Source organism: Octopus bimaculoides, chromosome 3 (assembly GCF_046866305.1).
Source record: "Octopus bimaculoides isolate indiv1 chromosome 3, ASM4686630v1, whole genome shotgun sequence".
NCBI classification, from domain to species: domain Eukaryota; kingdom Metazoa; phylum Mollusca; class Cephalopoda; order Octopoda; family Octopodidae; genus Octopus; species Octopus bimaculoides.
The window spans coordinates 31,810,089-31,823,992 of record NC_142930.1 but is presented as its reverse complement, the minus strand read 5'-3'; the positions used below and the strand labels follow the sequence as shown (position 1 = coordinate 31,823,992).

At 34.1% G+C, this 13,904-nt stretch overlaps 1 protein-coding gene across 2 annotated transcripts in view; it reads left to right on the top strand.

Moving 5' to 3' along the window:
- LOC106872359 (muscle calcium channel subunit alpha-1-like) overlaps nucleotides 1-13,904 on the top strand; it is a 437,934-nt gene that overhangs the window by 236,472 nt on the left and 187,558 nt on the right. For both annotated transcript variants that reach the window (XM_089348768.1, XM_089348769.1), the window contains exons 10-14: nucleotides 419-475; nucleotides 3,632-3,716; nucleotides 4,553-4,713; nucleotides 7,402-7,627; nucleotides 11,494-11,704. In XM_089348768.1, the coding sequence (XP_089204894.1) occupies nucleotides 419-475; nucleotides 3,632-3,716; nucleotides 4,553-4,713; nucleotides 7,402-7,627; nucleotides 11,494-11,704 (740 nt within the window). The remainder of the gene's footprint in view (nucleotides 1-418; nucleotides 476-3,631; nucleotides 3,717-4,552; nucleotides 4,714-7,401; nucleotides 7,628-11,493; nucleotides 11,705-13,904) is intronic.

Below are 13,904 nucleotides of genomic sequence, written 5' to 3'. Positions count from 1 at the left end.
GTGGCTGGTGTTAAGAAAGGCAACCAGCCATAGAAACCATGCCAAAGCAGACAATGGCACCTGTTGCAGCTCTCTGGTTTGCCAGCTTCTGTCAAACCATTCAACCCATGCCAGTATGGAAGATGGACATTAATGACGATGTGCTGAATAAGCAAAGACAGATTTAGTATTGTCTGTCTGCAGCCACTGATATTTCCAGTTGTTTGTTGTATCAAATGTTATTTATAATACCTATTATGTAAATAGCGAAGAAAAAGATTTAATTTGCTTTACTTTGACTGTGTGTTCATGATAATTCTTAAGCAATTGTTTTTAGTATATATGAAATTCTGACACATGAAAATATTTTATTATATTCTTAGATTCATGATCCACCTTAGATTTTACCTGAAATATTGTGTGATTTTTCTACTTGTAGAGGATATTGACCCTGAGAATGAAGAAGGAGAAGAAGAGGGCACAACTCCCAGGCATAGTATGACTTCATTTATATTTATTATAAATGCTTAAACAATTTCTTTTAAAACCTTCATTTAGAATGTTGTGTGTTTGTGTGTGTGTTTAGAAGAATCTTTTATCTTTTCTTTTATTTGGTTCAATCATTGAACTGCAGCCAAGAGTTTAATCAGACAAATTGACCCCAGTACTTATTTTTAAGTCTGATGTTTATTATTTCAGTCTCTTTTGCTGAACTGCTAATTTACGAGGATGAAAAGCCAACATCAGTTGTCAGACAGGAGTGTGGGACAAACATAAGCACACACACATGCACGTTTTTACAGAGTGACACAAGGATTGAGAGTTTATTGTGTTAGTGCCAACACATGAAAACCTTGGCCCTCGAAACAAGTAAAAGAGTAAAAGAGAGAATAGTTCATATATTGTCTGTGCTTGGCTCCATAAAGTTATATTAAAATCTCAGCAAGCTAAATTTAATGCCTTAGATTTTGTATCCAACTATAACCAATTTAATTTCATTTATTTCCTCAGTACTAATGGGTAAGTAATAAATGTCACAATATTCATTTAATATTAGCCTGAAAAATCTTAAGCTTCATTGCCTATTTGAAGAAGGCAACACACTATATCCCCCCCCCCCTTATAGAAGGTGACAGTGTCATATCAAGTTACATTCAGAAATAGATATGTTACTATAATTTCTTTATCATTTAAATGATTAATACAGTTAAAGAAAATATAAAATTCAAATAAAAACTAATATTTACTCCCATTTAATATCCATTTAATAATTTTTTTCTCTTTTTTTTTTCGGTTTCAGTATTATAGATAACCAATTCAGTCCTTTTTCTTTTTCTTTTGAATAATGTTTTTCTGTTAGGATTGATTATTGAGATGGAAACAGCCCAGCATAATGGAACCTAAAGCTGTCCATCTTAAACAAAGAACCTCTTGAAAATTCAATCACATTTCTATAAGATCCATACAAATTCCTTCTTTGCTTTACAAAAGCAATTTTTAGTGTTAATGTGTGTGTGTGTGTGTACACACATTTGTATGTGTATAGCTAAGAGGGTGCGGGCATGGCCATGTTTTTAGGAAGTCCACTTTGTAATCATTAAGGTCCAGTCTTATTGCATGGCACTGTAAACAGGTAACTTTCACTATGGTCTTGGGCTAACCAATGCTCTGTGAGTAGAATTAGAAGACAGAATGTGCAAAACGCCTGCCATATACACACGTGTGTACATACATGCATACATAAATATATACATATGTGCATGTGTGTGTACATACGTGCTAACATACATGCATTTGCATTCCCATTGTTTGATGTTGTTTGCATGTCTCAGTAAATGGTGTCATGTTTTACAATGTGTTGTAGAAACATGTCTGGACATTGGGCTGTTTGTTGTTTGAAGGTCTTGGGGAAATGTCACTTGCTCTGAAAAGGGTAAGCATTGATAACAGGAAGAGCATCTAACAGTAGAAAAATCTACCTCAGTAAATTTCATCTGACTCATATAAGCATGAAAGTGGACATTAAAACGAAATCGTGAGGATTATGATATAGTGTTTTGTGTGTGTGTGTATGTGTGTAAGTCAACATAATATTGAGCATGACCATTGCTTGTTAATGAGCTGCTAAGTGAGGATGGCTTTTCAGCCCAGTTGATGATCTGCAACTTTTACCACAACTGTTGACAAAAATGTTTCTGACAGTACAGAATCATGACATTTGGCATTGGGTACAGATATGTGTCTTTTCAGTAGACCATGATTGGTAGACCTGCATTCTTTCAGATTTATTAGCTTGATTTGGCTTATTATCCTTGAGTAGCTAAGAAGAACCAGTCTCAATAATACATTGAACATTTGAAGGTTTCTTTTTTTTCCTTTGCATATCATTTTGATTTTGCATGTTTAATGTGACTCTCTTAAATGCATGGATATATTCAGTATATTTTCTCTCCATGATATCCTATCATCTGCAATAATTTCCAAATGTTCTACATGAATATTGCTTTTCTTCAAGTCCAGTTTAACTTCAGTTTATAAGATCTTTTCTCAGAACATCATTCTTTATAGAGCAGAGACCTTTGAATTCTTTCATCTTTTGTATAAACTACATAGCCATCCCAATCTGGTATTTTGCAAAGGAGCTGCTAAGCCCACAACATTTGCTATCTCTAAAACATCTACCTTACATAGTTTCACCAAGAACATGAATTTATATGTATAGATTTCCTTGCAAAAATATTGGATTTTTGGAGGAAAAATAAAAATAAAATCATGTGATGTTCTTTCTAATGATATTAGTAAATTGGTGACCAAGATGAAGTGAAATGGCTTCAACTGATGATTAAAATAACGGAATTGATTTGCTGGAAGTTTTACTCTACTATACAATGTTTGCTTTGTATAAGTTTAGGTAAGCTAGCAGAATTGTTAGCAAATCAAACAAAGTGCTTTGCAGCAGTTTTTCTGACTCTTTATGTTCTAAGTTCAAATTCTGCTGAGGTCAACTTTGCCATTCATCCTTTCAGGGTTAATAAAATAAGTACCAGTTGAGTTCCGGGGCAATGTAATTAACTAAACCTGCCACACTAATATTATTTTGTACCAAAATTTAAAACCATTGTTATTAATAGTAGGATGAGGAAACTGAAAAATTAGAAGAGCATGAAACAAAATATTGTGCTATTTAGTTAAGTTCCTTTAAGTTGTCAGTTCAAATTTTGCTGAGACCACTTTTACCTTTCGTCTTTTCAGAATTGATAAATTAAGCACCAATCAAGTACTAAGGGTGATTAAATTAACTGAACCTCTCTCACATTTTGTAGCCTTGTGCATAGTAGTAGTTGTAGTGATAATAGCTGCAGTATCAATAGTATTGTTATTAATAGGACTGTGGTTGATGAATTTCAAGACAAAGTTGGAGTGAAGGAGTTATCCCACTACATTTCATCTAAAAAAATTTGGTTTCCATTTCTGTGAGGTCAGTGAAATAAAGTATTGATAAACTGCAACCCATAACTCATTTAGAACTTGTCTAATGTCCAACCTTCTTTCCTTTGAAAAATAGGATACTTTTCTGCTTGAAAAGAGTTAAAATTCAGTACAGCTAGCCAACGAAACCCTGGAAACTGTATTTCATTTTTATTTTTTGTAGATAAACCAAGTGACACGGAATCATCAGAAAAGAACGAAGATTTAGACAGTGGAGAAATACAACAGACCTGGTGGAGTGTAAAAAGGTATAAAGTCTACTGTTTTAAAATGATGTTCAAACATTTAATACCTCTTTTCTTGACAATAGGACAAAATGCTTTAATTTCTGGTTTGTTTTTCAAATTATTGTTAACATGTGTACTTGTTGTTTAGTAGCAGATCAGCTCTGACTGAGCAAGTCCATGACCAAAAACTTTCAACCTTTTCTCAAAATTTGTAGATCTACAACTGTCTTATCTAATGGAAACAATGTAATTTGAAGATTTGTTTGTTATTTTTACTGGGTCAAACAACTATATAAAGTTCCCTCATTGGCTTAGTGTTATCTATTTTGGTACTTTAAACCTGCCAAAGAAGATAAAAACTAAGTTATGATCAGAATAGTTCATGTCCAATTTTCATGATAGCCAGTTACTGACAAAGTTTCAGTACCTTTAGCTACAGCCTCTCATTTACATTGTTCAATCCAAAATGGTAAGGTGGTGATGTTTCAGGACATTTTAATAGCGAAACTAGCATTAGTGAATCAGATTAACCCATTATACACCACTTTCTTTTTAAAATTGGCCTTTTGTCTTAATGTTATTTTTTTTTCTACTTTATGGTGTTTTATAAAATTTGATACAAATTATACTATTACTTGATACTGAGAAGACCAGAACAAAAACATGCAACATCTTAATTTACTGGTAATTATAATGCATCTAATATGTACAGCATTGTCATATGAATACAAAAAAGATAATGGCTAATATATGTTTTTGTATTTTGTAATTACTTGCCAGGTATGTATATATATATTATTATGTCAGTTCTGTGACTTAGTTATTTTTCTCAAAATTTTCATGTTTGTAAATTACAGTCGCCGATTTCAAAAATGGAATCGTCGTTGCCGGAGACTTTGTCGACGCTTAGTGAAATCACAAGCATTTTACTGGGTTGTAATTGTGATGGTGTTTCTAAACACTGGAGTTCTTACATCAGAACATTATCTACAGCCGTCATGGCTTGACCAGTTCCAAGGTAAGCACTATTTTCCAGACATTTATTAAGTGCATTCCTTTATCATATATCTATCTACCATCAAAACAGCTACTTATTCCAGTTGTCACAGCTGATAAACTAGATATCAATAGTAAAGTGAATAAACAAACCTAATCTCCTTACCTGATGTGTGTGTGTTTGTGTGTCCAACCCATGCCTGCATGGAAAAAGGTTAAATGATGATATATACGTATAATGGGTACAGTTGTAAAACCAAAGTCTTAGTAAGTAGGAAAACAGACTAATCACAAATCCCTTCAGGTAGATGGCCCTGCTCAATACATAGAAAAGATATAAGCAGAAAGTCCATAAGATGTACCTGGTGCCAGCTATGGACACATAAGAGGTACAACAATATCAGAGGAAGGCTAACAAGGAAAATAATCTTTGTGTGTAGCAGATGTACAGGTAGAATAAACACTAGAAACGTACAGAATATAGACTCAATCAAATGCCAAGGGAGATACCCAGAAGTAGTTGATAGCTTGCATTATCTAGCTGACAAAGTCAGTAGTGGAGGTGGATACTCTGAGAGTGTAGCTGCTACAATAAGAATAGGTTGGGCAAAGTTCAGAGAGTTTCTACCTCTGTTGGTGACAAAGGGCCTCTCCCTCAGAATGAAAGGCAGACTGTATGATGCCTGTGTGCAAACAGTCATGCTCCACAGCACTGAAACATGGGCTATGACTGCACAGAACATGCAAACACTTGAAAGAAATGAAGTTAATATGCTTCGCTGGATGTGTAATGTCAGTGTGCATGTGTGACAAAGTGTAAGTGTCTTGAGAGAAAACCTGAGCATAAGAGGCATCAGATGTGGTATGCAAAAAAGACAAATGTGCTGGTGTGGTCATGTGATGTGTATGGACAAGGACAGCTCTGTAAAGAAGTATTGATGTCTAATTGTGGAGGGAACCAGTGGAAGAGGTAGACCCAGGAAGACATGAGACGAGATGGTGAAGCATGATCTTTGAATGTTGGGCCTCACAAAAGTGATGACTAATGATCAAGACCTTTGGTAATATGCTGTGCTTGAGAAGACTCATCAAACCAAGTGAAATCATAGTCATAGCTGTTGCTGGTGTCATGTAAATAGCACCCATGAAATCATAATTGTGTCCATTCCCAGTAGCATGATCTTTGAATGTTGGGCCTCACAGAGGCAATGACGAATGACTGTGACCCTTGGTGATATGCTGTGCTTGAGAAGACTTGTCAAGCCAAGTGAAAACATAGTCTTGGCCATTGCCAGTGTCATGTAAATGGCACCCATGAAATCATAGTCATGGCGCTTGCTGGTAAAAAGCACCCATTACGCTCTTGGAGTGGTTGGCATTAGGAAGGACATCCATCCATAGGAACCATGCCAAATCAAACTGGAACTTGGTTCAACTCTCCGACTTACCGGTTCTAGTCAAACCGTCTAACCCAGGCCAGCATGAGAAGCACATGTTAAAGGATGCTGATGATGATGTAGCAGTTCGTCAGGGTTCAATTATCAGACCCCTTTTATTTATCATAGTCCTCCAGGACTATGGAATGTAAAACCTATTGCCTATAAGAACTCCTCTATGCTGATAACCTTGTTATTATAGCTGAAAGTATCGAAGAATTGGAATTAGTTTCAAGTATGGGAAGCAAAGCCTGGCATCAAAGGGTCTTAAGGTTAACTTAGTCAAGACTAAAGTTCTAATTAGCAGGAAAACAAACAGAACACTAGTCTCTTCTTGTAAATGGCCCTGTTCCATATGTAGACAAGGTGTAGGTAGAAATTCCATGCAGTGTGCTCAGTAGAAACTATGGACACATAAGAGGTGCAGTGAAATCAAAGGAAGGTTGACAGGGAAAGCAGAATTTGTTTGGGGCAGATGTGCAGGAGCAATAAATAATAAGAGCACATGGAAATCTGATGTTCTGAAATGCCTAGGAAGCTTCCTAGAAGTAGTAGATAGTTTTTGTTATCTAGATCAGTGCTTCTCAAACTATCTGATTTGGCATACTGGCAGTTTTTTTTTTCCAATGTGTCAGGGACCGGTAATATTTCTTAGTAATATTAATTTATACTGGAAACAATATATATAATGAACATAATAAAAGTTGACAATTTTTTGTATCTTATATTTATTTTGTAAACAAATAATACAATATTACATAAGCATTTTATAATGTTTCTTTCTTTTCTGGAAACTCACTGCATACCAGCAGCTGATGGACCACCACTTTGAGTAGCACTGATCTAGATGACCTAATTAGAATAGTAGTAATGATCCATCCAACCCATGCCAGCATGGAAAACAAATGTAAAGCACTAATGATGACCTTTAATTACTTTCACCTATTGTGGGTACTTACCATCTAACTATATTATATAACCACACAACACCAAATACCTTTCTTGCCCACAATGACTGAGGATTATTCTCTTTCTCATGTATCACTATTGCTCAAACTGTACATCCAGTGGCTCATATTTAATTAATTCCTCTCCAGTTACAAGGAGATTGAGGCAAATATATCTGAAGTTGAAACTGTATTTCTGATATTTGATATTTTGGTCCAAGTGTCAAAAGAAATTTGTGTTGTTTTCTTGTTTCCATTTTAAAATTAAAATTTCAATTTTCCTTCATTTATTTATTTCTTATTTTTATTTATTTATTTATTTTGCAGAAGTTGCCAATCTATTTTTTGTTGTTGTGTTCACCTGTGAGATGTTATTGAAAATGTACAGCTTGGGTTTCGAAAGTTATTTCGTTTCCCTTTTCAACCGTTTTGACAGCTTTGTTGTAATTTGTAGTATTGTTGAGGTTATCCTGATTCATACAAATTTAATCAAACCATTGGGTGTGAGTGTGCTCAGGTGTGCACGCTTACTTCGTGTGTTCAAAGCAACACGGTAAGTTTTTTCAACCTTCAATTTTTTTTTTTTTTTCAAGAAAATAATATCAAAATGAGATCTGACATTGGCACCACAAACTTTACTAGCCACCCCTCTACTCTATGTTCCATGTTCAAATACTGCCAGAATAACTTTCATCCTTCTAGGGAACAAATAAATAAATGCTGATTGTTTTATTGTTGTTGTTTAGTTCCATGTCAACCTTGACTGAGCTAACTTGTAAACCATGGGCATACAAGGCATGATCATTCCATTTTTGGGGAGTGCGACCATGTCAAGTGACGACATACAGGTTTATAAATGCAAGTTGCTGTATATGCCAGCATATAAGACGTGCTTTCACATGAAATACTTTAAGAAGTATATTTTGTGGAAAAAGTATATTTAGTACACTGATTGAAAGATATTTTAAAGTAGTTCTTTTATTCATTCAGTTCATCTGTATAGTTGATTCTCATTTGGTCAAGAGAATTGCCATGCAAGATGTAAAGTTTGTATTTCTGGCTGTAATGTTTTACATAACTGCAATCAGCTATCAGGGTGCACCACCACTGAGATTTTGTTGTCATCCACTATCTGCAAATAGCTGACAGGTGAAGGAAAGATTGTTAACATTACTTTCTTCTTTCTTGAAGAATTTGTCATCAAGCAATTAATAAATGTTCTTTAAAAATAAGTCATTAAATAATATGGTACATATCAGTTATAGGTTACGCATGCGAAGGAAGGAAATATAATATAACTCTTTTACTTGTTTCAGTCATTTGACTGTGGCCATGCTGGAGCACCGCCTTTTAGTCAAGTAAATCGACCCCAGGACTTATTCTTTGGAAGCCTAGTACTTATTCTATTGGTGTCTTTTTGCCGAACCGCTAAGTTACGGGGACGTAAACACGCCAGCATCGGTTGTCAAGCAATGATGGGGGGACAAACACAGACACACAAACACACATACATATATATATATATATATATATACACATATACGACAGGCTTCTTTCAGTTTCCGTCTACTAAATCCACTCACAAGGCTTTGGTCGGCCCGAGGCTATAGTAGAAGACACTTGCCCAAGGTGCCATGCAGTGGGACTGAACCCAGAACCATGTGGTTGGTAGGCAAGCTACTTACCACACAGCCACTCCTGCACCTACCAACATACTGTAAGCAATTTTTCACAAGTTTGTGCTAACACAGACTGTGGTATTTTGGCTTGTTTTCAATACTCTATTATCTTCAATAATTATTGTGCCTTCTAGCTCCCTAGCATACAGCACTCAATCTCCTATCTGTAATACAACTGTATTAGACACAGGGTAATTTTTTGATACATTAAAAATTTTTAAATGCACACTAGCAAATATAGTTTGTACTAAGGATGATTCAAATGACTATACTGTCCATTATAATTTGCAGTCTTGTACCAATTCAAAAAGAACTCTTCATTGTGTGTAGCATTAAAATCAACTGAGTTATTCTTGATATATTGAAAAATCTACTATAAATTGTAGATGATTATTGGTGAGCCTTCTACAGGATTTTCAAAGGAAAATATGTTGAGAATCATTCATGTTATTTCTTCCATTTGTAAATCTAATGTCTTATCAATTCAACCATCTAAATTACAATTAATTACTAGTCCTTATTTTATATACATCTCTGATTTTAGTATATAATTGTCAAATATATTAACTATTATAGTCACAAAGTGAACAAGATTATTATCCATTATAAATTTCAAAGAAAATTTATAAATACAATCTATTTCTTTGTTAATTTTCCTTTACAGTTATAATTTAATTGGGATGGGGGTTTAGGATATGTTGTGACCCCTTTTTACTGTAGTCTGTCTCCCTTCAATTTAGTATCCTTATCACTTGATTTTTTGTAAACAAGACTTTCAGATGATCACAGTCAAAATTACATAGGGGAACCTCTGTAAAATCACTTCATCTATTATAAATAGCTGTCAAATTTCTCTCAAATCTTACTATTCCTTTTTAACAAATGCAATGTAATCCTACATAAACTATGTCTAAAAAAAACATGATGGAATGGTCATGATTTGAACTTCTTTAATTATAGGTCAGCTGAATCAAAGCTGACCTTGAGCTAACCAAGCATAATAATATGAAAGTATTATACTAAAACCAGTGTTTAATCTTCTATACAATGTGATCTTCACTTAGTCGATAGAAATATATTGGTTTTCATCTGACAATTACATTCTCCACATAACAGCAGAAGTTATTAGGTAAAAACATCCTCTCTCATACCAAAACTAATGAGTTAAATTACAGACTTTGATTGACATAGTGTCACTACTTATCTGTCTGGTTTCTATGGTGATTGTTGCAGCTCAGTAATCCTTTACAAATTATCATTTTACAAACAGAAAAAATATATTTAATAAAAACGGTGCTATTGGAAATTTATTATGAAAATTTTAATTTTTATTCTCTAACACTGTGGTTTACTGAGTTATGGCTAATCTTTTGGATTTTATTTCTGGTATTAAGTGGATAAGAGACATTTCCCACTCCCCAGGGTGTTGTTAGTATTACAATGCAACTACTACTTATAGCAGAAAATTATATCACTCTGTTGTACCTGCTAACTATTAGGAGCACTCAGCCATTGTAATTTAAATGATGTAGTCATACACACAACATCATACTGGTGACAAAATATAAATTACTAACCTCTCAATCAACTTGGCTTCCTATGATCTCTTTTCTCATTTAAGCAGCAACAAATATTCCAAAATTTTATGTATTCAGATTCTCCTCAAACATCAAGAATCAAGTTCACAACATAATTTTGATTCAATATTTCAGCTTTTAATAAATTAAAATAAGGTAATAGTAACAGGCAACAGTAACCCTTAGTTTGAGTCCAGTGCTGTAAGGCTAACAACTGATGGTCAGATATCAAACTGACAGCAATAGATGTAAATATTAGTTTCAAACACAAGGCCAGCATTTCGAGAGAGGGGCTAAGTCAATTGCATTGATCCCAGTGCTCAACTGGTACTTATTTTATTGATCCCAAAGGAATGGAAAACAAAGTCAACTTGGCAGAATTTGAGCTCAGAACATAAGGACAAACAAAATGCCGCTAAGCATGCTAATGTTTCTGCCCATTCACTGCCTTAAATAGGTGTAAATATTAACAAAAGTTTTATCTATAAAAATTAGATTTATAATCTGAAATTTTATAATTTTTTAATTTTAATTTCTTGTTTGCTTGTAGATATCTTATTTCTTTTAAGTTAACATAACCATGGAAAAAATGGCATATATTTCATAATGATTCTCTTTTCACATTCTCTAAATTCATAGGAATAATCATTCATTATATATAACACACACACACACACACACACACACACACACACACACGTATGTATATTCAAAATGTAGAAATCAGGCAGTTATCTATATGTATCATATTTGTATAAAATGAAATATATTATTGATTGAATGGTACCATATAACACAGAATAAAGTTAAATATACTGCTACAGCCCTTAAAACAAAAGCAGACTTTACTTCAACCTGGTTTATTATATTTTTCAGCTACCACAGAAATGTTATTTCCCCATTTTCTTTTTCTTTTATACATGCTATTTGTATTTGCTTCTGCACTCAGTTTTTACAAATATAGATATGTATCCTAGGTTAGTCCTCATAAAGTTTATTGGCATCTTTTTTTTTCCATATATCTTTCTGTTGTTGAAATATTCAGTAGGCCTATTGAATAAAACAAAAATTAAATGTCTAAATTTATTTAACTGTCGTATAAATATCTTGAATCCTTAGAGTGATAGAAGAATAAAAAATATATATTCCTTTGTAAATTGCAGATACTGGACATCATTGAGAAATCTAGTAGCCTCCTTGTTGAACAGTATGCGCTCAATTGCTAGTTTATTGCTGCTGCTGTTCTTGTTTATTGTCATATTTGCTTTGTTGGGAATGCAACTGTTTGGAGGTAAATTTAATTTTGATGAGACACAGGATAAACCTCGTAGCAACTTTGACACTTTCTGGCAATCACTACTCACTGTATTTCAGGTAAGTGATTTTGTTTTTTAAGCCTTTTATTTTCATTTGTTTCTTAAATAAGAGAACAATACCCCAAAATTTTATATGTCATTAAACCAGTCAGGAATTGTTAGTTCACTTATTTGTAGTATGCCTCATCTTTATCTTTTGACAATCAGAAGATACATGGAAATATTGTTATAAAAGGTTGCTGAATGAGAATACATGTAGATCTCTCCTTCACGTAGACCCAAGCTTGTGCCTGAATGAAGTGATACTGACACCCTTTTCTGAGTGAGACAGCTACAGAAGTTCTTATGTAAGTGTAAGCTTTTGTTTGTCTGAAGGTCTTTTGTCTAATGATTGCTGTGAAAGGTACGTGTCAATGAATAACTTGTGAGAATCATGCAAGCAATGTTAAGAGATGCCGTCAGTAAGGAGAAAGCTAGTAACAAGTCGAGCAAAGAAAATATGTAAGTGTCCATCAGAGCTCGGTTCTCAACTCCCTCCTGTTATAGTTTTCTGTGAGTTCAAGTCCCATAACAAGGGAGTTTAAGACTGACAGTCCATGGAAACTTCTTCATGCCAATGACTTAGTTTGCAAAGCTGAATTAATTGAAATATTAGGAAAAAAATTTCAAATGAGGAAATAAAGCCAAGAATCAAGAGGCCTCAAAGTAAACCAAGCTGAGACAAGTTTTAGCTTTCAAGGAAGAGAGGACTCAGTGACTACGAAGGACATGGCTTTATTCAATATACAAAAGAATAGCAGGTAGAAACTCAGTTTTGTATATCAAATAGTTTCACAAGAGATGCAGTAGAATCATTAACAAGCTTAACAGGGAAGGAAAAACTTCATAAAGGTAGTTAACAGTAGGTGTACCCATGAAATAAATACTTTCAAGTTATCAGAAAGCTCCCTAGAAGTTGTTGATAGCTTCCATTTCCTAGATGACTTAATTAGCATTGGAGATGGGTCCAACTGAAAGAAAACTGCTGCAGGAAGCTGATGAAGAAAGACATGGCAAGAAGTGTGGAAAGCTGATCTCGAGAGACTGAACCTCACAAAGTAGATGACAAAGGTCAAAATGTTATGTGTGTTTAAGATCTGCCCAGCACATGAAAGCATGAAAGGACTGACATAAAATGATGTTATATGTATTTCATTTAGTTCTTGTTTAACCCTACATAAGCTCTGAATGAACAAACATGATAAAAAATACTCTCAAATTTTTTTCAGAAATTATTTATTCAAAACTAAATTATCAAACATGTTCTTCCTATTTTAAAGCAGTACTCTGTTATTTCTAGCTATTATAACAGTTCATTTAGTTATTTAACCTCAGATCAACTCTGAACAAAAACATTCCAGTCAGGATCATCTCATCTTTTTAGGGTTTTCTAGGAATACAGTAACTAATGTGTCTTTCACTTTTTGAAGAAGATAGGGTGTGATTTAACAGATTTCTAATAAGTTGAGTGGCTGTCTAAATGCTTTCCCATTAGCTTAATTTCATTTAATTAATATTAACAGGTAGCCATATAAATGTCACAGCAATCATGATTTTGAAAGAGCTAATTTATTGAAAACCTAATATTAGGATATGATGTTAGAATATATACATAAAACAGAATTGTTGTAATCATTTGTGAAACAGTCAAAAAATACTGGGCGTTCCATAAATGGTGCTGAATTTGAAAGGTGAATAATTAAAACAAGTTCTTATAAACATGTTATATTCTGCATATTTCTAATGAGTTGTGTCTCTCGTTTAGGTATGGAACACAATGTTGGTCATATGGCCACCTGCACTAAGTCTGCATACATTTATGCACTCCTTGAAATTTCCGAAAACTCTCTCACAGATGTGTGACCCGATGCTTCCAATCACACGCCTGATTTCAGCCTTGAGTTCAGGAATTGTGTGTGGTTTCTTGATGTATACCTGTGATTTCACTTACCCCCATTAGAAGAAATCACAAAGGATAAGATTGCAGGACCTTAGTGGCTATTGCTGGTCACCATGCAAGGATATCTATCGCTTTTTGCAGAAATTTTTCATGGAGTAATGGAAGCGTTTGGCACAAAGTGTGACAGGTCACTCCATCCTGCTGAAACCAGAGTTTGCCTATCTCCATATCTTCCAACTTCAGCCATAACTGAGCAAATATCATGTCTCTGTAACATTCTCCATTAATGGTAACTGCATTCCCCTCATCATTTTCAAAG